This window comes from Capricornis sumatraensis, chromosome 16, assembly GCF_032405125.1.
Source record: "Capricornis sumatraensis isolate serow.1 chromosome 16, serow.2, whole genome shotgun sequence".
Classification (NCBI taxonomy): domain Eukaryota; kingdom Metazoa; phylum Chordata; class Mammalia; order Artiodactyla; family Bovidae; genus Capricornis; species Capricornis sumatraensis.
Genome location: NC_091084.1, coordinates 65,244,778 through 65,271,319, shown reverse-complemented (window position 1 = coordinate 65,271,319; position 26,542 = coordinate 65,244,778). Strand labels below are relative to the sequence as shown.

Sequence of the window (26,542 nt, the reverse complement as noted above, 5' to 3'; positions counted from 1 at the left end):
CCAAAACAAAGAGATACTGTATTAACAGTTATTTGCCTCCACCAATTCAAGTGCCTCATCAAGTTTATATGACCTAGTAACACAACTTGCCTGAATCTGGTCAATCGGTTCCTTTTGTGGTCGTTGCTCAGTAGCATGAGAAGGTTGGTACAAGGGTTGAGATGCTGTATATCCCTCACTTGTGGATGAAACCAAAGGAACCTAACAAAGAAGTAAAGAAATCAAAGCTTCATTCTGTTATAAACCAACTTCATTACATACAGGGCTAAGAAACGGACATTCATGTTAAAGAGACTATAAAACCTAACAACTGGAAAAATACATATATTATTAAGATCAAAGTTAATAAACCCAAGCCCAGTTACGAAGTTCCCTATAAATGTAGATAATATCTACACTAAATTTTAAAGTTATGAAATCTAAACTGTCATCTCAAATTCTCAGTTTGAAATTTTGAAACTTCATTATAATTAAAAACCACAAGGATTAACAAATAAATTGTTTTTATTAGTTCATTAAAGGAAAAATAAAGGTAAACATGGAAATAAAAGTTGATAGCTACTCATGCCAGACTTGACAATGATCAAACTCACACCTGGTTTTCATAAGCTAGCTAAGAAAGAGACCAAAGAACTGATTAAAAACAAAAACTGCAAAAATTTTTCAGTCTTACCTGTGTAGCTTCTGGCTGTACAGAAACTTGATTAGGTTGAGCAAGTCTAGATTCAGAATGAACTGTAAAATTGACCAAAAAAATACTGTCATACAAAATCAAATTTCTTCAGAGATGTATAAATATCTTTTAGTCTCTAAAGTCAATTTTCTATAGCCAAATCCTAAATAAACTATTTAGCAATTAGGAAAGTAAATGGGGAAGTACAGGAAGGATTTTAGCTTTCAAGTGAGCATTTTTAGTTAACTGATACTCATTATTATTAATCAACTGCCACATGCCTTTCACCTTTTTTTGCAGTGTTAGTCAAACAATACTAACAAATAAGTGTAGAGCAGAATAAGAATCAATGCTAGAATTATCCCTGAAAAAGAGCTTTTTAAAGCAGTTAACTACAAACAAGCACAGTCAAAACTTTGAGATAGATAATATCTAGAAATATTTTAACTATCAGTTTTCAATATAATTCCAAATCCTTCCACTGGAAAAAATAGGAAGTTATCTTTAAAAAGCCTATATTCAATTCAGTGTGCATGTTATTGTCAACTTTCATCATTCTTCCACTACTGTTCCAAATCATAAAATACAGTATCTTTCGTTAGTCATTTGGAAATCATCCATTTTCACTGGAGAGTCTAGTTGACTTACCATCACCTGAAAATCTAAATAGCTTTACAGAGTACATCAGTGGTGCATGTGCTGACTGGCGTAGCTAAGAAAACTATGTATTTTCTTCCTCTGGTAGAGCTAAAAAAGTGAACACTAATAACTTTGTGAGTCCCTGATCTGTTTTCTAACTCTTAGTAAAGAGACATGAGCTCCCTTTCCTTTAGAAAAATCCTAACTTACCATATTAACTATGTTTATTAAACATAGTTTAATAGTTCCTTTTACCAGCAACTCCTTTTATAACATTTAAGATCAACATTAAATGTGTTACTTCATATTGTTCCACATTTATGCCCTTAATGCTGACATGTTGTAGGAAAAAAACAAGATTCAAAATTACTAATGGTCTTTAAAAGATGCTCCACTTAACCCAATACAAAAGCACCAACCCTATTTACTGTGCTGCCGTTTCAAATAATGGTTTAAGATTAGTGAGAAATTGAAACTTCAGCTGTCTTCTAGTCCATCTCTTCCACTTTCCTCTTGAGCATTTCCTTACCCCCTCACTACTCCATCTCATTTTTAAGTAATAAGATGTTGAGAAATCCTCCTAAAAAGCTGCAATCATCCTTCAGAGAAAGACACCCATCTTTTTTAGATTAATTTTTAAAAAGTAATTTGGTCTTTCCTTTTTCCAAATATAGATAACGTTTTTTTTGTCACGCAGCATGTGGGATCCTAGTTCCCTCGCCAGGGATCAAACCCACACCCATTGTATTGGGTACATAGAGTCTTAACCACTAGACCTCCAGGGAAGTCCATTCCTAGGTTAATTTTGAAATTTAAAAAGCCAAGCAAAATTTCATCATACCAAAAAAAAAAAAAACACCCAACCAGGCATAACACATCTATAGTTGTACAAGTCAGGATGTGGCTGCTATAGGGCAAGGGAAGAGGTTGTAACTAGGGACTACAAGGGAACACAAGTAGGCTTTTGGGGTATTAGTAATGTTCCACTTCTGGGTGCTGGTGAGTTCAAGTTTGTAAAAACTCATCACACTTTAAATTTCCATGTACATTTCTGTATGTCCATATGCCAATAAAGTTAGCAAAAAAAAAATCCACCACTAATAATGATGGAACTACATTTATGGTTCACATTATAGGAAAAAAGAGTTAACATTTCTTACCAAATTAAAAGATACAAGATCTGAAAGTAATCATTAAAAATAAAAAGATTAATTTTCACGAACTTTACATAACCTAAAAAGACTGGTTCTGTATTTCTCACATAAACATGATCACTACCAACCTGGAGGGCAAACCAGCTGGGGTATGTCCATGTTCTGTGCTGGATTCATTGGCTGTGCAGATACAATGGCAGGATCAAGTGTCTGGTTTTCAAAATCCAGCATTGAATCCTAGGATATAATGCAATTCATATTTAGGTAGGATATAATGTATAAAGTTTAGGTAGGATACAATGTAATTAAGTTAATGTAAATACCTAACCCATCTGTCATAGTGTTTGACTAGTACCTACCTGTATGAAATTATAGGGCCCCTGCATTTGCGCCATAAGGTCCTGTACTCGCTGTCTTCTCACGAGGGGATCGGCTTGAGCCACTGGGGTCAAAGAGTGGGGTTCTGGTACTGAAGGAGATGCAGCCTGAGGTTGCTGCTGGAGTGAATTTACCACCTAAAGCAGAAGAGGACAGGTTGGTAGAATGACAGAGCTCCATCCATCACCGTCATGACTGGTCCCCAAATTACACATACCATGTATACTAGAAACAGAGTAACAGATTTGAATGTAGTCAACCTGACCAAATTAAGCCAAAGTTAACATTCTGATCAATGCTCTCACTTCTACAGGGTTCCCAATTCCACAGGGTTGCCACCTATTAATAGCATTTCAGATTTACCCTGTAAACAGCTTAAAAAAAAAAATACTGTGTCTATGTCCTAAAACCAAGTATTTTACTTAAACTGTTAAGCCTTCTACAGTAAGTAAACCTATACACCTATATATAAATAAATATATATCTCAGTACCTGATATATACTAAGCATTCAAGAAAATGTTAGCTATCATTAAACTTAAGTTCCTATCATTTCACTCTCCACCAGTACCATAGGATCAAGCTCTATCACACCTTGTCTAAATAGCTACAGAAGCCAAATTTCACTCTACCTATCATCTTCCTAATAATTTCTCCTAATTATTGTTTTAAGTAATTCCCTGCTCTGCTAAGAAATCTCACTAACTGTTATTACTACAAATTTACATATTTCTCTGCCTGGCTGTTAAGCCTGGACAAGTCACAACCTTAGTTCCTTTATACGCAATACTGAGCTAACAGAACTTGGTAATCAACAGTATCAGGGTAAAGGAAGAGTCTGAGATGACACCTCAATGTATCCCCCGTCAGGTAGTTTTCCTGAAGGCTATCCATGCAGGAGACCAGATTTTCATGGTGCAACCTGATTAACAGGTTGTGTACTTAATAGATTGAGCATGTAAACTACATAGATATTTGTATATTTTCTTGTAATTGGAACAGTAAAGTGGTGATTATATTAAATATCAACAGAAACAAATCACCTTTTAAAGTCTTATATAATGAGTTTGTTATTATAATAAATGTACTTATAATGCAAAATACTTAAAAATCTAAATTTGTTCTTAGGAGAGACAAAAAGTACTAATTAAAGACAAAAGACAGCCTTGTAACCGACAACTCTTACCTCAACTGTTTCAACTGTCCAGTCATCTACCTGCTCCTTTTCACCACTGCTGAACTGTGTTTCTGCCATAAATTGTCTATTTACATACTGCAAAGCAAAGTAAATGTTTGAGACCTCTGTTTGAAAGACAGAAAGAAAAAGCTAGCATAAAATAAAAATCATACCTCTGTTGATTCAACTTCATTTTGTTCAGTGTATTCTTCCACTGGCTCAGGTTCTAAAAGGTTAAAAAATGATACAAAAGAGTGTAAAATATATTTTTAAAAGTTAACGATTCATTTAAATCCAGTTCCCCATCATATAGTCTGAATTTACAAAGTTATAGTTAACAGTAAGTTTCTGTATTTTATTACTCTTACATAGTAGAAAACATTTTTTTTAACCATGTATTCCAGGCTTATTTCAGTTTCAACAGTAATTATTCTGGATCAAATATGATGCCAATAAACCAGCATCCTAGTCTCCACACTAATCTACTTGGTAAAAGTGGTGGTGGTGGGGTGGGAAAGACTACTTGGGAATTTTCTGGCAGTCCAGTGGTTAGGACTCTGCTTTCACTGCCAGGGCCCAGGTTCAATCCCTGCTCAGGGAACCAAGATCTTGCAAGCCCCTTCCCCCACCCCACCCCCACCCCCCAAAAAACCCGACTTAAATCGCTTTATATGGATCTGCAACAGTAAATTCCACCAATCTGCAGTGTTCCTGTCTAGTTTCAACCTAATAGCTAACACTTGTATGAAATGCTTACCATCATATACATATTACTTCCTAAATGAAGAACATGAGGTACAGAAGTTCAATAAGTTGCCCAAGTTTTACACAGCTAACACGTGTTGTCATCAACTTATCAGAAAAGTCTTCATAGTAACTGTTTACCTACATATTAGTGATACACTAGGTGCTAGAATAGATCTCTGGTGCCTGAGAAATTTATAGTTGTAACTCTCCATCATAGAAAACAACAACAAAACCTCATACCAAAAAAAAAAAAACCACCTCATACCATTCTCCTCAAATACTGGCATGGTAATAAGCCACAATAAATGAGCACACATCAGTCAAAATCTACTTGAAAAGCCATATATACAATAGTGGCCCCCTTATCCATATTCCAACCGAGCAATAACGTAGCAAGAGAAAGACATTTGTAACAGGGATAAAGATCAATAAGATAAATAACTGATATTTAACACCTCTGGGAATTACTCTTAATGTGTTTTGTCAATATATGGTCATGCTACAAAGTTTCTCTAAAAATCTAAGTGTACAAATGTAACTAAATAAATGTCTAGCTTGAACCTGTGGAAAGGAAAGTAAAACCAAGACCCTAAACTAACGTTCACAGCCACCTGAGTACTCACCAGCTTCAGCTACCTGGTCTTCAACTGTAGGTGCTGAGGCTGCCTCCTCTTCCTCACACAGACCATTCTGGTGGTTGTGGGTGCTGTCAAAGTAGTTTGACTGGAAAACACGCTCAACAATTTCCTTTAGAGCTTTATCTAAAAACACATTATAATTATAATCTTAGACTATCTGACTTAAAAGATTAAACATTCTACAAGATATAGTAGTAAAAAAAAAAATCAACTGTTACTTAAAAAATTAAAACATTAAATTCCAAAAGAAATTTATTACAAAATAAAAGAGAACAAGAAATTATTTGTATTAAATTTTAAGCATTTCAAATAAGTTAGTCCAAAAAAAAGTCCAAAATAAAATCATTTATTCTTTCAATAACCATATATTTAACAACTAACTATATGCTACTCAATGTACTAGGCACTGGCACTACAGAAAGGTATGTAAAAGACATAGTATCTGCCCTCCTGATTATCATTTATTCATTCAATAAGCATTTAGCACCTAACTATATGTTAAAAAGTCTAGTAGGCACTGGGGCTACAGAAAGGTATGTGAAACACGTAGTATTTGCCTTCCCTAATATAACAGTCCAATAGAGAAGAGCTCTCAACTACTCACAAAAACAGTAAAATACCATCTGTGAAAAGAACTACACGGAAGTACATGCATTGGACCTAATCGAGCAGAAACCATGAGAGGCTTTCCTGATGTAAGGACTGCAAGAGCTGAGATCTGGAAGATGAGCAGTAGAGAGGAAAAAAGTATTTCAAGGCAGAGGCAACAGCATTTACAAAGCCCTGTACAAAGAAGGGTGCCAAATACAAGTCAATTTAAGTATGCATTGAGACTGAAGCAAAGGAAATAAGGAAAAAGCATAAGGAAAGATAAGTCTGAAGACTGTTAAGGGCCAGAATTTGCAAGGTCTTACAAACTATACATATAAAAACTGCAATTAAAATAAAACCATTAAAAGATTCTAAAAAGGGATGGATGGTGAATTCAGGTGAGAGCACTACAGAAGAGAAAAAGCAGAAAAGTAGAGAAAGAAGTAGATTCAAAAGATATTTAAAAGGCAAATATAACTGTCAGAACTTGGTACATAAAGCTGTCAGGGCAACAAGTCAGGCAGAAGGTCTATGTCAGGAGTTAATTTCTGGCCTTGTAGATGTAGATCAAGAACTATAGTAACTATACAGAAAAATGAAACTTCAGAAACATTATATCAAAGGAGTATAAAATTAATCCTATACTCCTTTGATATAAAACTATTGGGAATTTCCTGGCCATACAGTGGATAGGACTCTGTGCTCTCACTGCCAAAGGCGTGGGTTCAATCCCTGGCCGGGAACTAAAATCCCACAAGATGCGCAGCATGGCCAAATAAACTATTTAACAATTTTTCGAATGCTGAACAGAACACTTCATGTGTTCTCTCTCCCTCTCCTTCAGAATCTCCTACCTCAGAGCTGTTTTAAAAACTTATGAAAACTGAATGCAAAAAAATACAGAGTAAAATTACACCTTTCTATTAACTGTAAAGGTGTTACATTCCTAAGATGCAAGAATGAGGCTAGGTAGAAAGTAACATCAAAACAAGCGACAGGCTTAGGCTTTAACCCTTATTAATCAACAGAGTTCATGAAAATTTTATCAGACATGACCAAAAGCTACTTTTGAATCTAACAAATTTATACCCATGTCAATTACTTTCTAATCAAGTGGGGAATTCAGTACATATTTGTAGCAGAACTAAATCAAGAAGTTGTTTTTTTTTTTAAACCAAGAAATACAAACAACATAGGTCAACAAATCAAGAAAATGGATTTCTTACATGAAAAGATACACAAGGATTGGCTCCTCGTATTTGATTTACCCATTTCCTTAAAGCAAATACACCCCAAATTATATCATACAGTTTGCCAAAAAATCTTGTGATTTCTTTTCAATCATAATAGCTAAAAACAAGACATACAGATACTTTTGCCTTAGTATATTCAAATATCTACTTCCGTATATCAACATTAAAAACAGTTAACAATCCAGTCCCTTTTACTAAGTGGTTAAAATCTAAAATTCCTAATTTACTGAAGTAGTATAACTTTAAAATATCTTTAAAAAAAACCCTGCATATTTACAGTTAAGGAGCTCATATATAGATTGTAGGTCTAGATAATTATTAGCTTTTTCAAAATACAAAAAAAAAGAATATCTGAAATTAGCAGAAGTCTAAGAAAAAATAAAAAAAGACTAAGGCAATGACCATGAATAGAATGCATGGGGTGGAGTAAATGTTTTTCACAAGATTTCATTCATAAGGAAAAACCAGTCCCCATTTAACACCAAAAACAATGAAAGCCAATTTGGTGTTAATCTGTCCCCCTGAAACAGACTAAGTTAAGAACAAAACCATGTTAATTTAGGACCCCCATCTTTACTGATTTTTGGTTGTTTGATGCTGTTTTGATTTACATACACACACAAAAAATTGCAAAAAATAAATAAAAACATACAAAAAGCAAACAAACCAAAAAAATTTAAAAGTAAACAGTGGATGAATATTACTTACATATTTCTAAAGTTTTCTTCAATTAACATTACTTTTAAATAGGAAATTAAACTTTAAAGGTTCTTAGTCACAAAAATCAAGTTGTCAGTGATACTCACAAGTTGTTCCACATACAGGTTTTTCCTTTCCTTCCAGCAAGTCCCACAGGTGAATGGAGGCATGTTCATACTGCTCATTCAACCTAATAATAAAAAAACATCTGGTTAATTACTTTTCAGTTGTTAACACAATATTTACAAGTTTCTATTATATCACTATACCTCAAGCTCATGTCTCGTTCGGGGTCTGCTAATTTGTAGAACTCATCTAACAACGACAATTCCTCTTCAGACAATATTGGCACTCCATTCAAACCTTGCTTCAGGTCAGTTCTTACTTCATCATCTCCCAGTTTGTCCAAAACATACTGCAGCTCAAGTACTGTCTTTAAACGTTTCTGTTCAGCTTCCTCTCTCATAAGCTGCTCCCGACGTGCCGTCTTCTTTATTGTTTTCTGAATCTGCATAAAGACATAAACATAAGACATATAAATAAATTTTATAAAAACTCTTTTACTAAAAAAGAAAAAAAAAACTCTTTTACTTCAATTTCAGGTCCAAAGTAAGACACATTTCACTCACTGAGTGAGATGTGACTCTGACATACAAAAGAATGACTCCCAACTTTAAAAGTTTAATAAATGGAACCGTTTTAAGTAGTTATTTATTAGAAATTCAAAACACGGGTTTTCTAGAAGGTATTACACTTCAGAAATGCTACCAATGAAACAAATATTTGCTTCAAAATAATCTAGCAGACAGGAAATGAGGAAGTGAGTACAGGTAAAATATAATTACTCATGAAACGATACTAACTGTAGAAGCTAGGTATGGTAAATGTAAGTTCATTACAGTCTTTAGTTCTTAAAATTTTTTGTAATAAAAAGTATAAAAACTAAAAATTCTCATTAAGGTTCAGAGTCAATTTTAAAAAAGAAACCCTACCACAGCCACAATTTAAAAAAAAAATCTATGTCTATCTTTAATAAAAAATGGTTCAAAATTCTAATTTCAATTGCCTACTACTGACTTAAAAGGAGATGTCAAACACACTACTACCCTCTTATCCCAAATAATCCACCAACTCCATTCTAGGAAGAAAGGCAGGAATGAGAAAATAAGTTGAGAAAGCAAAAGAAGTATGACAATAAAGAAAGCCACTCTGGATGAAATGAGAAGTTCAAGTAGGGAAGAATATGAAGACTAGAAAAGGTAGGCTTGAACTAGGCTGAAGAAGCTCTGGAATACAAAACAAAAAACGTGTTTAATAACTGGAAATTGCAACAAAGGATCAGAGTTAAAATAAAAGACTGCCAACGAAGTTAAAGGCCCAGTGAAAAGTTCCTTTTTTAACCAGTTAAAAAATCAAAGGAAAATACAAGTATCTTCATTTATACTGTGACAGTAGCTTCAGAAATAGATTCTCTATATTAAATTGTATATGGTAATTCTACTTCTGTGACTCATTAAAAAAAAATCAGAAACAAGAAATTGGGCAGGGTTCTTCAAGCCTGAGGGTCCGACTTAAGCTAAATGGAACAAATCCCTACTTGGATGTAAATCAAATAACTCCTACTCCATTTTCAGGAGTATCATCAATATTTCCCAGCTTCAATCAAATTTAATAAGTAACAATAATATTAAGTGCATGAACCATTAGTTACACCTCAAATACTGTTATAAGCACAACCCTATAATGAGGCAGGCACTAATTTTTTTTTTTTTTTAACAGATTAGAAAACTGAAGCAATGTGACAGCCTCGTCCCTCTCTTTCTCCCTTTCCTTTCTAAACCACTGGCTGTTTCTCTGGAAAACCCTGACTGATACAGGTATAGGAAAGTTAAGTAATCCTTTCTCTAAAGTCTTACAACTACTAAGTAAAAGTGGCAGAATGAGGATTCAAACCAGGGAGCTTGGTTCCAGAATCAGAACTTTTCATCTATGTACTACAATGTCTCTCATCACATAATAAACTGTTTATTTCAACAAATCAGAGGCAACTTTATTCTTCAAAGTTGTTGCAAGCCTTTCTTCAAGGAGCCAACACTAATTCAGAAGGATATTAACTTTCTGGTCTCAACTTTCAAGAAAAGTATTTGACTTTGTTCGTATTTAATTTTTATCCTGTTCCCCAAGACTTTGGTCACATCAAAAGATGTTGGGGAAAAATACACCCCTTCATTGGATCAAGAGCTGAAACAAGTGCAACATATCAGCCGGCCACATACCTTAAGATCCCTAATGGAGAAAGTAGTAACCAATTATATAAACAAGCCTCTTTATTTTCTGAGAGTTAACAGTATTGTAAGATAGTCCTGAGGCATAAAGGAAGACATGGAAGATAGAAGTCTACCACGTTTATACAACCATCTCTTGGTATCCAAGGGGACTCAATCCAGGACACAATACTCCACACCTCATGGATGCCAAAGTATCTATACATGTTCCAAGTACCTTACAGTACACCCTCTATATCTGTGTAATCAACCAACCTAGGATTTCAATCCCCGGATCCAGAACCCCAGATACAGAAGGCTGACTGTATATATTTGCACAGATAATTTTTCAGACCAATGATACATGTCCGTCATATATGAAACTCAGTTTAAAGGGCATCTTCAAGGTGTTACATTAAACTTTACAGAATTGTAAAGTAACTTAGATATAATTGGATCCAATCCTCTCCGCCTTGCAGAGAACTTATCAACAGCAATGCAAAAACTAAAACTCAAAAAATTTTCTGCCTTTATTTTTAGTATTTTATGAACAGATATGCCACCTTTTACTTACATCTTGGCTTAATGCCATGAAACTCCTCTGTAATTCTTTTGCAAACTCCAAGTTATTTGTGACTTCCTGGTACTTAGACACGGCATCCTAAAAATAACAAAAAGAAAATCCAACTTTTACTGGAAACACAAAATTAATCTTATTAAAATAAGTTATATAAAATCTAAATGAAATATAACATCTTACTAAAATAAGTTACATAAAATCTAAATGAAATATAACATCTTTACCAGCTGATCTTGATTAAGCCTTTCCCCTTTGTTCATTCGTTCCTGATAATCATCAAGCTTGCCCTATATTAAAAGAAAAAATAATTATATTCCATACTGGAAGTATATACCAGCTTAACAATGCTAAAATAACAAACCCATATAATTCTCTAAGTTTGTCTGTAATCTTGCCCTAAACATACTTTTTACATACTTTTTAGATAAACTACAGTTTTAGTATCTAAAATAGCATTAAATTGTGAGTTTAAAAAATGAATTTAAATATCCCAGCCATGCTGATACCAAATATTGTATTATAAGTCAATGATAAGTTACTGCTTATTTTAAAAATTATTTTAATTGGAGAGTAATTACTTTACAATGTTATGATGACTTTTGCCATACATCAATGTGAATCAGCCACAGGTGTATCTGTGTCCACCCCCATCCTTGGGCTTCTCAAAAAAGATGTGCATCAGATGGCCCAAGCATATGATACCCATCCACATGAGTGACAGCCACAATTCAATGAGGATTCCTCTTACACTCAAGTGACCATATCAGGTACCTTATTTTACTAAGTGTTATATTTTTGTTCCTCCCCTCCTCGCCAAAGAATTCATGTACGTTGTGTATTTATTTTTCTCAATAAACACATGTGCATACTGTCTTTGATGTGCCCCACTCATTTCCCTTAAAAATGAAGTAAATTCAAGCTATCATATCACTTACAGTCACAGTACACTAGCTTTGCTCAACAGCTTTGCTCTTATTTTCTCACAAACGTAACTAAATGAGCAAGAGTGGGGGAAGAAAATTAAGCCTCTGGTTTAAGATCATTCTCCCATCCCTCCTCCCAAAGTGGGAGGTTTCCTAGGCTACTATTCTTAAATTTAAAAAACTCCCCCACAAACATACTCAGGTAATAAGATACAGTCAAAAATTCAGTTGTTGTTTTAAGAGTCAGAGGAGAAATAAATAGAAATATAAATTAAGCAAGAAAAATTTTAAATAATCACAACAAATTACAAACATATATAGTTATTCCTTATCCTCGGCAACAGTAAAAAAAGAAAAGAAAGAAAGAAAGAAATCAAGAAAGCAGATACAAACTAAGGTTCTGATAAAACTCAGAGGCACAGAAACAAACTTAGAAGCAGTGTCAGAAAGTTGTTTTCAAATGATCCATTCTGTTTGTACCAGAAACAGTATTCAACTTTCATAATCATTTTACCTTAAATTTAAAAGCTGATCACACTTCAGATACACTAAAGGTAAATAAAATCAGTACAATCATTAAAACATTAATGGATGATGAAACTATTCAATCTTACTTAGGTGAACTGCTCCCTTCCCTGGTGGCTCAGAGGTTAAGGCCTCTGCCTGCAAGGTAGACCCAGGTTCAATCCCTGCGTCGGGAAGATCCCCTGGAGAAGGAAATGGCAACCCACTCCAGTATTCTTGCCTGGAAAATCCCATGGACGGAGGAGCCTGGTAGGTTCCAGTCCACGGGGTCGCAATGAGTCAGACACGACTGAGCGACTTCACTTTCTTTCTAGGTGAACTATTTACACAACAGTAAGCCCCCAGGGCTTCCCTGGTGGCCCAGTGGTTATTAAGAATCCACCTTGCAATGCAAGGGATACCAGGTCAATCTCTGGTCCAGAAAGATCCCACATGCCCCGGGGCAACCAGGCCTATCTATGCACAACTACTGAACCTGCACCCTAGAGCCTATGCTCTGCAACAGGAGAAGCCTACACACAATTGGAGGCAGCCTCTGCTCTCCGCAACTAGAGAAAGCCCCTGCACAGCAATGAAAACCCAGCACAGCCAAAAATAAATACATTTATAATAATTAAAACATTAAATAAATACATACATTAAAAAAATAAACCTCCAACTAAGTTCATATAAAATTCAAGTCTAGAATTACACTGTCAACAATTTGAGATTTTCTTTAGTAATCAGACAAAAGAAAACTTTACTAATACATGTCCATGTATTACCTAAAAAATCTGACACTTTAGGAAAGTGAACCATATTATTCTGAATTTCTTCCAACCATGAGAGACTTTGTGGTACTTACTCTGTTTAAAAAGAAAGCTTAGTCTTTAAGTAAATGAATCAAGATTTTTACACTGATACGGTACACCTAACCCCATAAGAGAGAAGTTAAACTGCCTCAAACACTGAGGATGAACAAAGACAGTTCATGTTTTTAAAAGGACAGGCTACTTTAAAAAAATAAAAAAATAAACAAGTTAAAGATTTGCTTTTAATTATGATTTATGATGTAATAATAGCATTATAATCTGTATTCCAGTACTTAGAAATATACAAATAGAAGATATGCCAACAGGAATGCCTGAAATTTAGTGCCAGTACACAGTAAAAATTCTAGCAACTAGGCAAAGAAAAACTGCTGTTAGCTTATACATTTATTACCTCCCCCTTTTAATGGCATTATACATTTTTCAAGAAACCTGTTGCTAAATCAGGATATCAGCACATAATGAATGATCAACAAATCCACAGGGGATGGTTTCACATACCTAGTGTTATAATTAAACGTCTGGACAACTTAAAACTCCTAAAAACTGTGTGTGTGTTTGTGTGTACACAAAGATTTTTTAAGGTGTTAAGAATGGTATCTGAGTGTTAGAATTACAGGTACAATCTTTTCCTTCTGTTTTGCACACTTATTTTGCAAATACATAGCTTATATAATAGTGATAAAAAATTAAAATCTTGTGCTACACAAAAATGTTAAGACTGTCAGATTTCAGGATACTGTCAGGACTTTCACCTACAATAATCCTTGAGTATGCATCTATACTATCCTAGGACGAGCTATGGCAGAAAAGTTCCAATTTTGTACACAATAGGCAAGGTGCTCTTCATCCAACCCCAAGATCTACGTCAGATTACATATTCTAAAGACGACTCACGTTGTACTGTTCTACAACGTGACCTTGGCACTTCTCATTAAAAACTAGTCTAATTCCTCTGACATAGTACTGAGCTTCAACCAAGAGAACAGTGGAAATGATCCTATGTGACTTCCAGGGTTGAGTCATAATAACAATGCATCTCTGCCCTGTTTGCTGGTCACTAAAACCAATCATGTTTGGAGCCCTGAGCTATCATTTAACAAGTCCAATAACCCTGGGATTGCCATGCTATGAGGAAGCTAAGCTATGAACAGAGGTCTCAAATAAGAATTCTGGTCAGCAATTCTAGCGTTACGTCATCCGAGCCCAGGCATCAGACATGTGAGGAAACAAGGTTGAGTCTTCCCAGCTGAGACCCCAGGCATCACAGAGCAGGTCAACCCCACTGTATGCCCTGAATCCCTAACAGGCATCATCTGTGCACATGATGAAATGAGGTAAGTGCCGGAGTAATCTGCCACACAGCAATAACTGGATGGTTAAGAGGTCAATGAAAAGAGAAAGAAGCTACTATGTGAAACTCGGCTTCATAGTACAAAAATTCTTGAAATACTGTCACCCGCAAGATCTCTGTGTAGCCAAAATAAAGATCTATGCATTAAATACAAGTAGAAAAATTGCCCACTTGGGGTTAAAATTTGCAGTACAAACTAAGATCATTACATAAATAAGGATTTGCTTGTCAAACTGACGGGTCCAACATTAACCCCCATAAAAACAGAGGGACAAAGACAGGAATAAAGTACTCCAGACACACACGGCTTTTCATTCCCTAAACTCGAAGACAGTTTGTAACATAGTGTTACAGACAAATTTGTTATATATTCGTATCATCCACATAAAATGAATAGTAAGTTTTTTTCCCAGCAGAATGGAGTTGTTTTTCTAGCATCAGATATCTTCGTCAGAAAGCCTACCACAATATTGCTATAACTGAAACCTGCCCTCTTAGATTCTATCTTGAAATATCCATCTTGAAAATTCAATTCAGGGTTCCTTTTTCAACTGAGCATCCCTAATGTATTAAAAATTCATTTATAGCACCACATATGAGCAAGATGGTGCAGTGGTGAAGAATTTGCCTGCCAATGCAGGAGACGTAAGAGGTGGAGGTTTGATCCCTGAGTCAGGAAGATCCCCTAGAATAGGAAATGGCAACCCACTCCAGTATTCTTGCCTGGAAAATTCCATGGACAGCCCATGGGGTTGCAACAAGTTGGACACAACTGAGTGACTGAGCACAGCAAGATAGAAAGTGTGTACTAGCAAGATAGAAATCGGGCCATTTTCCAGGTTACTCATAATCAGAATCTCTAAAGCAGAATCATGGAATCAGACACTACCCAGCACATGTCAAAACTAAGACTATACTGTCATGTAGTACCCAGAAACCAGTCCCACTCTTCTCTTTCTTATAACAGTTCAGAGTGTTTGTTATGACAGGCATTCAAATTAAAAGTATCATGGAGGCACTATTATCAATCACATTTCATTTAAATGGAAACTGAAAGGGCAATTAAATAACCTGCCTAAGGTCATATATGAGATGAGATGTTGGATGACATCACCAACTCTATGGATATGAGTTTGAGCAAGCTCCAGGAGTTGGCAATAAGACAGGGAAGTCTGGCGTGTTGCAGTCCATGGGGTCGCAAAGAGTCCGACACAACCGAGCAACTGAACTGAAATGAACTGAAGGTCGCCTATCCCAGAAAAACCACTTGTGCCTCAGCACTGTATTTCTACTCTATTCCAGCTATTGCTACACTTCATTTCTGTCCTCCTGCTGCTCTCTTCTTCCTTTCTCCAGAATTGCAGTACACCCAGATATTCCATCCCCGCCCAAGATTTTTTTTTTAATCACCAAAGCTACTTTATCTAACCTTTTTTTTTTAAACTTCACTAGGTGCTACAGGGCTATGTGCTAAGTTGCTCAGTCGTGTTAGACCCTGTGTAACCCTATGGACTGTAGCCCCCCGGCTCCTTTGTCCATAAGGGTTCTCCAGGCAAGAATACTCGAGTGGGTTGCCATGCCCTCCTCCAGGGGATCTGCACAAGCCAGTAATCGAACCTGCATCTCTTATGTCTCCTGAATTGGCAGGCAGGTTCTTTACAACTAGCGTCACCTGGGAAGCTATGAGGGCGGCATAAGATAGTCAAAATGACTGTTCTCCAGAGAGTCCCTTCCTTCCTGTTGTAACCAACAAATTCCATAAGTGAATAACTGGAAAAAAGTGAAAGTTAAAAAGAAATAGTAAAAAAATGAGAGACTCAAAAAACCACTAATTCTTCAACCAGACAACTGTGGTGGTGGGGGTTTAGCCGCTAAGTCGTGTCCATTTCTTGCTACTCCATGGACTGTAGCCTGCCAGGTCCCTCTGTCCATGGGATTCTCCAGGCAAGAACACTGGAGTGGGTTGCCATTCCCTTCTCCAGGAGATCTTCCCAACCCAGAAATCAAACCTGGATCTCCTGTATTACAGGCAGATTCTTTACCAACTAGACAACTGTAAACAGTCACAACAAGAAAAATTAGCAGAGACAACATCTTTAGCTTGACTATCTAGGAAACTATGTAACTCTCATTCTCAATTAAGGAAATCTTTAAACTGTGGGAGAATACTTAAAAATGAAGCTTAAAATAACAAAAATAGTAGTAACACCTAGCTATATCTCAAATTACTTTCTCTCCAGGCCAAATAAATCACTTCTGTAGTACTGAAAGAACTTGTAGAATGACAATGTAAATACAGCAAGACAAAGATTTCTTTTCCTCTCATCTTTCCATAATCTTCAGTGGCCCTTTCTAGACATTTCCAGTCCCCAATCCCTGCCTTCCTGTTCTTCATCTAGAAATATGAGTTCTGACTTTGCCTACACATGACTCTGCCTCCAACAAACGTTCCTCAATTCAACTGAGACTGAGTTGCTAGTAAAATTCATAGCAGACAGAAGAGGCATCAAGAATCAAGTTCCTTCAATTTTTAAAAGGAGGGTATAGATAACATAGAGTACAATCAATAGATGATTCATAGCATCTCTCTTCAAATGCTAGAAGCCTTTACATGTTGCAGGAGTCTGAGCTGTTACAGAAAAAAATATTTAACAGTGGTGTCAGGGATCTAACTCCAACATCATAAACTTAAGAGTTGTCCAAAAATGAAACAGACTTTCACTGAGAAATGAGCATTTCACCAGGCCCTAGAAGACTGATTAACACAGAAGCTCACTGAGTATGAAGACTGCAGGATTCCTGAACACTGAAGAACAGTAAAAGGATGCTAAATCAGTTGTTATCTAATGTCCCGTTGTAAGATAATTTTTTAGGCAGGTAACTAACCAGGAGTTATAATTTGACAAGATTTTTGTCCAGCTGGGCTTCCCTTGTGGCTCAGCTGGTAAACAATCTGCCTGCAATGCAGCACACCTGGGTTCTATCCCTGGGATGGGAAGATCCCCTGGAGAAAGGAAAGGCTACCCACTCCAGTATTCTGGCCTAGAGAATTCCATGGACTGTATAGTCCTCTGGGTCGCAAAGAGTCGGACACGACTGAGCAACTTTCGCTTTCACTTGTTCAACTGGAGGGGGGAAAAAGACAATCCCATAAAAACTTATTCCCTGTCCATGGCAGTAATTCTGTAGTCAAGTCTGAATGAAGGAATGCACCTAACCTTAGTAAGAAAATGTAAAAGTTTAGAGTTCCAACATCACCGACTTTGAATTATATTCTTATAAAGTCTAAAGCTTGTGAACTTGAAAAACAAATGATCCAAAAAAGAAAGAAACAACTGACCAAAGATAATCTTAACAAGTGCCTTTTGGATTATTAGTTGCTTTAGCCAAACTACTCAGGAGAATGAGTTGGTATAACTAAATGGCTTATATACTCTGCTGGGACTTCAATTATTGATAGAAAGATGTGAACTGTTAATTCATTTAAAATGGAGACCAAAAATGTTTTTCCCCCAATAATTAGTATATTTCAGCTATGTCTATGTTTGGATAAGAGTATTAAGGGGAATGCAGTGAAATTTCTAATAATCTACAATGGTTCAAATACCAAAAATCATCTGTCCTCCTTCCTAAGACTATTAACAAATCTTGTTTACACTACCTAGATTTTAAGATAGGAGTTTTCTAATTGCTTACTCATCAACTCTACTCACTTAAAAAAAATAAAATCCTTCAGGAAAAAAACCCAATTAAAAGAAAAAAACCGTTCAAGTAAATAGCTCTATACAAAAAAGCATTTTCCCCCTCATGGATTAATCCATTTTAACAGGATTTTATTGATGAAAATACAAGTATTGCTATGTAATGATTTAGTCAATCTAGCAAATATGTATTTAGCATACGCCATGTGCAAGGTACAGTAGGACAGTCTCTGCCCTCTGGCAGTTTACTACCTATTAGAAAAAATGAGGAAGGTGAGAACATAAGACAATATAAAAACGCAAAGAAAGTGTACAGACATGGGCAGCACAAGGAGTTAAAGGAAACAGACTGCACGGTCAAGAAGCACACCTTACCCTTTCCTCAGAAATAGCAATTGAGCAGAGGCACAATAAGGTCTCTGTCATCTGTTTCTACACTCGTACTCTATCCAAATGCAGCACTAGTATACAGCTAGTGGGAGAAATAAGATGAAAAGTCAAGCACCTTACAACTGCAGCTGTGACTGACTTTCTCTTCTGCTACTCCTCTCATTCTCCTCTACCGCATACATGCTATTCATTTCCTCCCCTCAAAGGAACAAATTATTAAAAAAAAAAAAATCCAGAAACTTGGAATACAAGAATTAAGATGTAAATATTGACACATCCCCTACTTCTCTCTACTGGTAATGCTATCCCCAGATTTTCTGGCCTATAACATACCAAGCTTGAGTAGAGACTAGCAAATGTGCATCTGGGGCTTGACTAAGCATGAAGAGAAACTTTAAATGGAACTTCACCTGTACTGCTAGTCGCTGGAGGCCATTACCTAGACAGCCTACAAACACAAATTTAGCAATGAGATGTTACTATATAGGTCTACAGAAGAATAAAAAAGGCTTTTTTCTTTGCTTTCACCCTTTTTAAATAGAAGAACTCTAAAATTAAAGTATGTGGGGGGACTTCTCTGGCAATCCAGTGATTTAGACTCCCGGATCCCCAATCAAGGGGAAAGGGTTCGGATCCCATTGGGAACTAAGATTTGGCATGTCACAGTGTGGCCAAAAAATAAATAAAAATTTAAAAAATAATAATAAAATTCAGTTATTTGAAGTAAAAGGCTTGGTTTGACAGGATCAGCTGTAACTTGAAAAATTACACTATGTCACAAAGCATTACAAATTCTAATTACCCCTCTAAAACATTACAAGAGACCTTGGAATTCACCTATTTTAACCTGGGTCATTTCACATGAGCACCTCAATTTCTTCCTCTGTAAAATGAACTGGAATAAATTCTAAAATGGCTTTAAGCTCGTAACATATTTCAAAGATTCTATAACAGTATGATAATAAAACTAAGAACACACTGTTTTAAGTTTTAGTACCAGGTTAATCCTCGTCTAGTTCTAAACATAAACTAATAAATTACATAAAAGTACGACAAACTGTATGCTTACTCTCTAACTCAGACAAAATTTATTCTGATATAAATATCTGATACAAATATTCTGACACAAACATAGGAATTATCCTAGAATAAAATATGGCCAACTTAAAACAACACATTCTTATTATCATACTCAGGATTCTACTCTCATTCCAGAAAAAGGTATTTGCGTCATCACGAGATAATTCACATCATTTTCTTTTCAAACTCAATTTTTAAATACTTTTCTATGTCACACACTCACAGAGCACACCCAGACAAGCAGAGGGAAACAAACTAAGCATTATACTTTTTCTTATGTGACAAGGTGAATGCAAAACAAAGTAATCTTGCTCTCTGCATTGCAGAGGAATAGTCCATGCAACCAATGGAAAAACTAGCACTTCAGAGATTTTAACTGTCAAGAAAAACTTCCGATGTTATCCCCAAGAAAAGCGTTTGCTTATACAAGTTATAAACGTTTTTATTTCAAAAGACTGAGAATTCTGTACAACACCTGCACTGAAAATCCTTTAGAGAGGCACACTGTATTGCTCTGTAAAGAAATGTTATCCTAACAATAAGCAATCCTTTTTCCAGAATATGAACTGCAAAGAAATACAGAGCAAAAAGACTTTAGGAGGTATGAAAAACAGTATACTTGTCTATCACTTCTGGTCATATTGGTTAAAACTGCCAGGTCATTCTGCTAGATAACACTGATTAATCCTTCACCTACCAAAGTCACTACTGTCTAAACTTACTACACTTGCAATGGAGTATAACAATTTTAAATGTCATCCATTAAAACATCCTTTATTCTATCTCAAAAATGATTACCTGTTACCATATAAAAGAGCTCTCCCTTGAGTTAAAGCAGCTTCCCTGGTTCAGTTGGTAAAGAATCTGCCTGCAATGCAGGAGACCAGGGTTCAATCCCTGGGTCTGGAAGATCCCCTGAAGAAGGAAATGGCAATCCACTCCAGTATTCTTGCCTGGAAAATCTCATGAACAGAGGAGCGTGGCAGGCTACAGTCCATGAGGTTGCAAGGGTTGTAACACAACTTAGCGACTAAACCCACCACCTTGAGTTAAAATTAAGACTTGGTTTCAAAACATCATCTTGCATACCCTAGGGCCCAGTTCTCTGCCAATTGATGAACTAGACAATCACTAAGTTCACTGTTACTTGTAATCAGTTGAAAGATTGGTAAATGGAATTTGACAAGATTCTATTATAGCTGCATTTCTTCTCTTTGCTGAACATTCACATAGTTTAAAAGCCCAAATTTCAAAAAACCACCAGGCCATTTAGTTGCATTACATAACAGGATCATATTTCATCAAAGCATGCATTCTCACTGAACAGATGCTTAGCTTGCCTCTAAATAACTTTGTTTTTTCACTGAAGTACAATAAAATTATTTCAATTCTCTATGTTTTGTGGTATTACCTATCAAGCAATAATTTTTATCGGGATACTTAATTTAAGAATCCCTGGAAAAAGGCATTTTGTCCAGAAAGCACCCATATGAAAAGGTCAAAACTAAAATACAACTCAAATATAACTTGCTCAAGAAGCTTAAGTAAAGATTGAAAACTGATTTGTAAAGTAAATCCTACTTTAGATGTATTAGAAACACTATTAAAAAATGGATCCTAGTTATATCCATTCATACAGTAATCATCTAGATATAGAAAATTTTCCATTTAAATTAGAAATTAGATGTGATTAAATTATAGAGGAAAACCCAAATGCCCTGAGTTTCTCAAAAATTAAAACCTGCAGTTTTAATAGTAAGTCACAACATTGGTACTACCAACTCAACTATTTAACAAGTAGGTAGCTCAGTCTCTGAGTTACCAAAAAGCCTCAGGTAACTGAAATTTGACCTTTCTGCTACCTAGCACCCTAACACTGCAAAGACAGGGAAAAAAGAAAAGAAAGGCATTTGCTGTTTGTGCAGTGTACTAAATCTCCATCATTACAAGGGAATTTTTCACTACTTACTGCTGCTGCTGCTAAGTCGCTTCAGTCGTGTCCAACTCTGTGCGACCCCATAGACAGCAGCCCACCAGGCTCCCCAATCCCTGGGATTCTCCAGGCAAGAATACTGGAGTAGGTTGCCATGTCCTTCTTCAATGCATGAAAGTGAAAAGTGAAAGTGAAGTCGCTCAGTCGAGTCGGACTCTTAGTGACCCCATGGACTGCAGCCTACCAGGCTCCTCCATCCATGGGATTTTCCAGGCAAGAGTACCAGAGCGGGGTGCCATTGCCTTCTCCTACCCTTGTCTATAATCTCTGTAATAATAACTATATTATTCTCTCCTTTATAATTGGGGGGAAAGGGGTAGGCAATGTATAGTACTACAAACCTATACACAGGAAAGACCTGTCACAGCTCAGGCCCTCATAGGGTTCATAAAACTAGCTTACTAATTTTTTCAGATACACTTAACACTAGAATCCAACTTACCTCACAACCAAGTTATGTGGTAATCAGTGCATGACTTTATATTATAAATGTCTTTCAAGAATCATTTTTCAGTCATTAAAACATAAATATCTATATTAAGATGTCTACACTTAAAATATTACATCATTAATATTGTTCTTCATTCAGGTATTAACTACAAGATTGACAGGGTTATTTACTGAATTAAGAGGTTTTTACAATGTAGGTAAGTCTCAATTTCAAATACAGTTAACAAAGATGGCAGACTCAGACGACACTGGTCTTGAGCATGCTTATCTTATTACATACTTGAATGTAGCTCCTTAACAATAAAAATGCTTTTGTTGCTTTGGTAGCACTGATAAATCTATTATTTCAAACAGTTATAATAAATCACTTATTTTATCAAAATAAAGGATCAGCAAAAGGTAGAAATCCACAACTAGCACATCTTTCAATTTCAAATAAAGTTCAAGTAAATTTCCAAATATAGAAGACAGTCTTTAAAACCTCTAAACATGCTTTAAAACTCCCCCCAAAAATGTAAAATGAATCATTAAACAAGCGATCAAAATAATTAAGGCCTAAATATAACCACATTTCAAGTTATTTCCCACAGCCCAAATTTTAGCCAAGTAGTTACCATTACAGCTGGCAAAATAAACATTTTAAAGTGACTTCTTCAAAATTCAAGATGTTATAATGTTTTACTAGAGGCAGATAAACAAATGCTACTAAATGATCTATTGTAACAGTTTGAAAGCAAGTTATTTCCTTTTTAAGGTAAAAGGCAAAAGTTTGCATAATAGTTACATATGTAACTACCCCATTTTTTTTTTGTACTACTGATTTGTTTTCCCTTTCCACCTCCAATCTTACTGAAGGCTGAATTATTCATTCTGCTAAAACGCTTTCTCTACACGTACACACAAACACACAGGCGCGCGCGCGCGCACACACACACACACACGTGTCCCTCTAAACAGAGCTGGCAGTCCTGCGCTGAAAGCATAAAACAAAAGACCAACTTGAAGATAAACCTCACAGTGTGACCTAGGAATGGTTAAATATTCAACCCAAAATTTGTGGGTGTGGCTCGAGTTTTCTTTTTGGAGGGGGGGACCGAGGGAGGCCAGTCGGGCGACTGCCTGGTCTCTGCCCTCCCCCTCTTTCGCTTTGTGCTCACAATGCAGCTCCCGTACAGCGCTTCCCTCTCCCCGCAGCCGCCGCCATGTTAGACGCGCTCTCCATGTGCCCAGAGACCTAGGAGCCCCTCCGTCCAACCCGGACCCACCCCCCCGCGAGTCTCGACCCGTGCAGTCTCCCTCCCCACCCTCTTCAGTGCGTCCCCAACGGGCAAAGAGCGGCTGCAGAAAGTCTTCTCGGGGTCGGGTGAAGCGTGAGGCTCGGGGGGACACCCGGACAATTGAAACAAAGAAGGAAGGGGCGCCCGCAGAGCGGGGCGGGGGTAGCAAATCCAAGGCCTGCCTGAGAGGGGCCTGAGGGAGAAGCGACTCTCGTTTAAGAACCCCGAACACTTCCCTCCGGAGGGAGCAGAGGGGCCGCTGCGCAGGCCTCAAGTACACGGTAACGGAGCGGACAAGCCCCAAGGCTCCAGGACGCAGGCCGCCCCGACTCCACGAGGCAGTCGGTTGGGCCCTGAACGCCCCCCGCCCCAGGACCTCTTCCTTTCCCCCCCGACCCCCGTCACAGAAAAAGGGCTTCCGCCACCGAGAGCAGGGCATCACGGTTAAATGCCTGGCGACGGGACAGGCCCCCACCCTCACACAAGCCAGTCGCCGAGGCCGCAGGCCTGGCCCCCGCGGGAGGACGGTAATAAAGAGGCCTGGGGGCCAGCGCCGCGTCCGCGTCAGGTGACAAGCACCTCCCCGCGGAGCCCGTTTTCCGGGCTCGAAGCCCCGCTTAACTGCGGAGGCCGGGCCTGGGCGAAGGGGAAGAGTCCGAGACTGGGAGTAAAGCCTGCGGCAAGTCAGGGTCCGAGCACCAAACCCTCCCTTCCCCGCCAGCTCCTGGCACCTTTTTCTTCTCCAGGTTCCGAAGTTTCTTGTCGATCACCCCGAGAATCTGCTTCATGGCCTCGGTCTGGACAGCCCCGGTGCCGGTCGTGGGGTGCTGGGAAGCCGGCGCGGCGGCCCCGGCCCCCGCCTCATTCCCGGAGGAACCCGACGGCGGTGGCGGTCCGGACGACTTGCTGCCGCTTCCGCTGTGGCTGGTGGCCGAAGGCATCTTGAGACCGTAAGGGGAGAGAAGAAAAAGCGGGAGGAAGGACAAGAGCGGCGAGTCAGTCGGCGGACGGGGCGAGACGCGGGACAAAACGCGCAGCGGGCGGGAGCCTGCGCGAGCCGCTGGGGGTGGGGACGGGGCCGGCGCGCGCCGCCGGGGCAGGAAGGGGCCGCGGGCGCGCGCGCGACCCGCCAGCGGGGCGCCCGGCGGGCCTCGCCCCGCCCCCCGCCCCGCCCCTCCCCCGCGCGAGCCACCGGCTCGGCCTACCGGCCCCGGGGCACCAAGACTCGCGCCGGGGGCGGGACCTCGCAGCGCCGTCCGCCAACGGCCAGAGCAACGGTCCCCACCGGGAGGGCCGGCACTCGCCTCCCTGCGAGGAAGGGAGGGAAGAGAAAGGTCGGGGCTGAGAGGCGGAGTAGGGTGAAGGGCACTGGAAATGACCGGGGGTGGGGGTGGGGAAGAGGAGACTTGAGGAGCAAGCCCCTCGCGCAGGTCCAGAAGATCCGGAGGTAAAGGACACTCGGGGCAGCGACCCGCTTCCCCTTCAGCGCCCCGGGTGGCGCTCACCGTGCGCGCGCGGAGGCCGCTGGAGATCCCAAGTGGGCAGCTGAGGGGACAAGGGTGGCAGTGCGTTCCGAGCAGTGTCGTGCGCTCCGTGGGCACAGGCTACTGCGCCCTGTCCCCGCTGCACCGAGAGCCGCTGCTAGTGAGGCGGAGAGCCGGGAGCGGGAGTGACTTAGGCAGCCAGCCCTCTGGGGCGGAGGGGGCGGGAGAAGCGGCGGGCGGGGGCCTTCGCGGTCGCTCGGGCTGCCCGGCGCGAACGCCTGCGAAGAAGGGCCCACCTGGCCTCCCGCCCGCCCTGCCCGGGGCCTTGGCCTGAGGGGCGGCCGCTCGGTATAGGTCTGCAGGGCCCCGGGGAGGCTGCCGGAGCGGTAGCTTTAATTTGGGGCGATATCGAAGCTAGGGTCCTTCAGGCGAAGTCGCTGGACGTCCAAACTGGGACAATAGGTGTCAAGCAGCTGTGTCTGGAGCTGGCAACTGCCCCACGGAGAGCCCTTATGCGGGGGGGTTCAGGGGGGAGAAAAAGGTTTCTGCAAGTAAGGGGTGTGCAGGGTGGGTGGTGCAATCCCAGCTTCTAGAATTCCTTTATATGCAGAGCAAGCAAACCCACACCTCAAAAGGTCTAAAGAGAAGTTGCCGCTTCCCCTACAACACAATCACCTGGTAACCTAGGAGTTCTCTGTAGAACGCGCTGCAAATGAGCAAGATGGATGGTTTTAAGTTATAAAACTCTGAACTCATGTTACAAATAATCTTCAGCTATCTTAAGATAACATGTACCCAATAGGCCTGAGTATTATGAATCAGACTTTTTTCGTTTTGTCTTAGATTTACCTAAAACTTTTAAGCGATTTTTTTCCTCCAAGGGAAATATTCCAGCCTTGGAATAAGGTTGTGGACGATGAACAAAAGAAAGGCCAAATGCTGGAGGAAAATGTATTAAAAGGAATATAAGCAGTGGAAAATTTAGCAACACAACGTATGACAACAGTAAATGACCCAGTTTATTATTTAAATTCCAGGAAAGGGATTTAGGAAAGGATGCTACCAAACCCACTGTTTACTGGGAAATAAAATGAGTAATACTGGTTGGCAACATGTATCCTGAGGGAGCCTGGAGAAGCAGCAGCCTACATCCTCAAGATACTCCAGTTAGTTGCAGTCTGTTGTCTATTCATTCAAATATTTATAGGGCACCTTACTATGCGTTAGGAACTCTTTAACGCTAGGGGTTGTAAACAATTTCTATGTGCTTGGAGCTTCATTCTAAGTTGGGAGAGGATAAGTAAATATATATCAGAGTGAAGAGGTAGAAGGGGAAGAAAAGCTGGTCAGGAAAAGCGTTAGTGACATTTGAGCCAAGACTGAAGGAAAAAGGTCACTCACTTATCTTGGAGGAAGAATTTTCCAGGTATAGGGAAAGCCATGTGCCAGCATCTGAGATGGGAGTGTGCTTGGTGTGTGCAAGGAAGAGCAAGGAGGCCAGAGTGGCAAGAGCAGAGTAGGAGATGAGGTCTAAGATATAAAAGAGAGCCAGCAGGTAAAGCGTGATAGACCACTAAGCACTTTGGCTTTTGCTGGATGAAATGGGGAGTCACTGTGTGCATAGTCTTAAACAGGAGAGTAACCTAATCAACCTGGGTTTTAAAGAAACCCTCTTGCTGCTATATAAAGAATTTACAGTAAATGTGAGAAGTGAGAGGGAGGGTGGAGCAAGAGCAGAGGCTGGGAGGCCAATTAAGAGGCTGT

General features: G+C 38.9%; 1 protein-coding gene across 1 annotated transcript in view; it reads right to left on the bottom strand.

Moving 5' to 3' along the window:
* CAPRIN1 (cell cycle associated protein 1) overlaps positions 1-24,938 on the bottom strand; it is a 35,076-nt gene extending 10,138 nt beyond the window's left edge. The window contains exons 1-13 of the mRNA XM_068989267.1: positions 24,800-24,938; positions 24,026-24,235; positions 11,017-11,079; positions 10,787-10,873; positions 8,218-8,456; positions 8,056-8,138; positions 5,391-5,528; positions 4,194-4,246; positions 4,030-4,116; positions 2,826-2,981; positions 2,595-2,703; positions 674-735; positions 91-201 (exon numbers count right to left, since the gene is read on the bottom strand). Coding sequence (XP_068845368.1) covers positions 91-201; positions 674-735; positions 2,595-2,703; positions 2,826-2,981; positions 4,030-4,116; positions 4,194-4,246; positions 5,391-5,528; positions 8,056-8,138; positions 8,218-8,456; positions 10,787-10,873; positions 11,017-11,079; positions 24,026-24,235 — 1,398 coding nt within the window. The 5' untranslated portion in view covers positions 24,800-24,938. The remainder of the gene's footprint in view (positions 1-90; positions 202-673; positions 736-2,594; positions 2,704-2,825; positions 2,982-4,029; positions 4,117-4,193; positions 4,247-5,390; positions 5,529-8,055; positions 8,139-8,217; positions 8,457-10,786; positions 10,874-11,016; positions 11,080-24,025; positions 24,236-24,799) is intronic.
* Between the last annotated feature and the right edge of the window lie 1,604 nt (positions 24,939-26,542).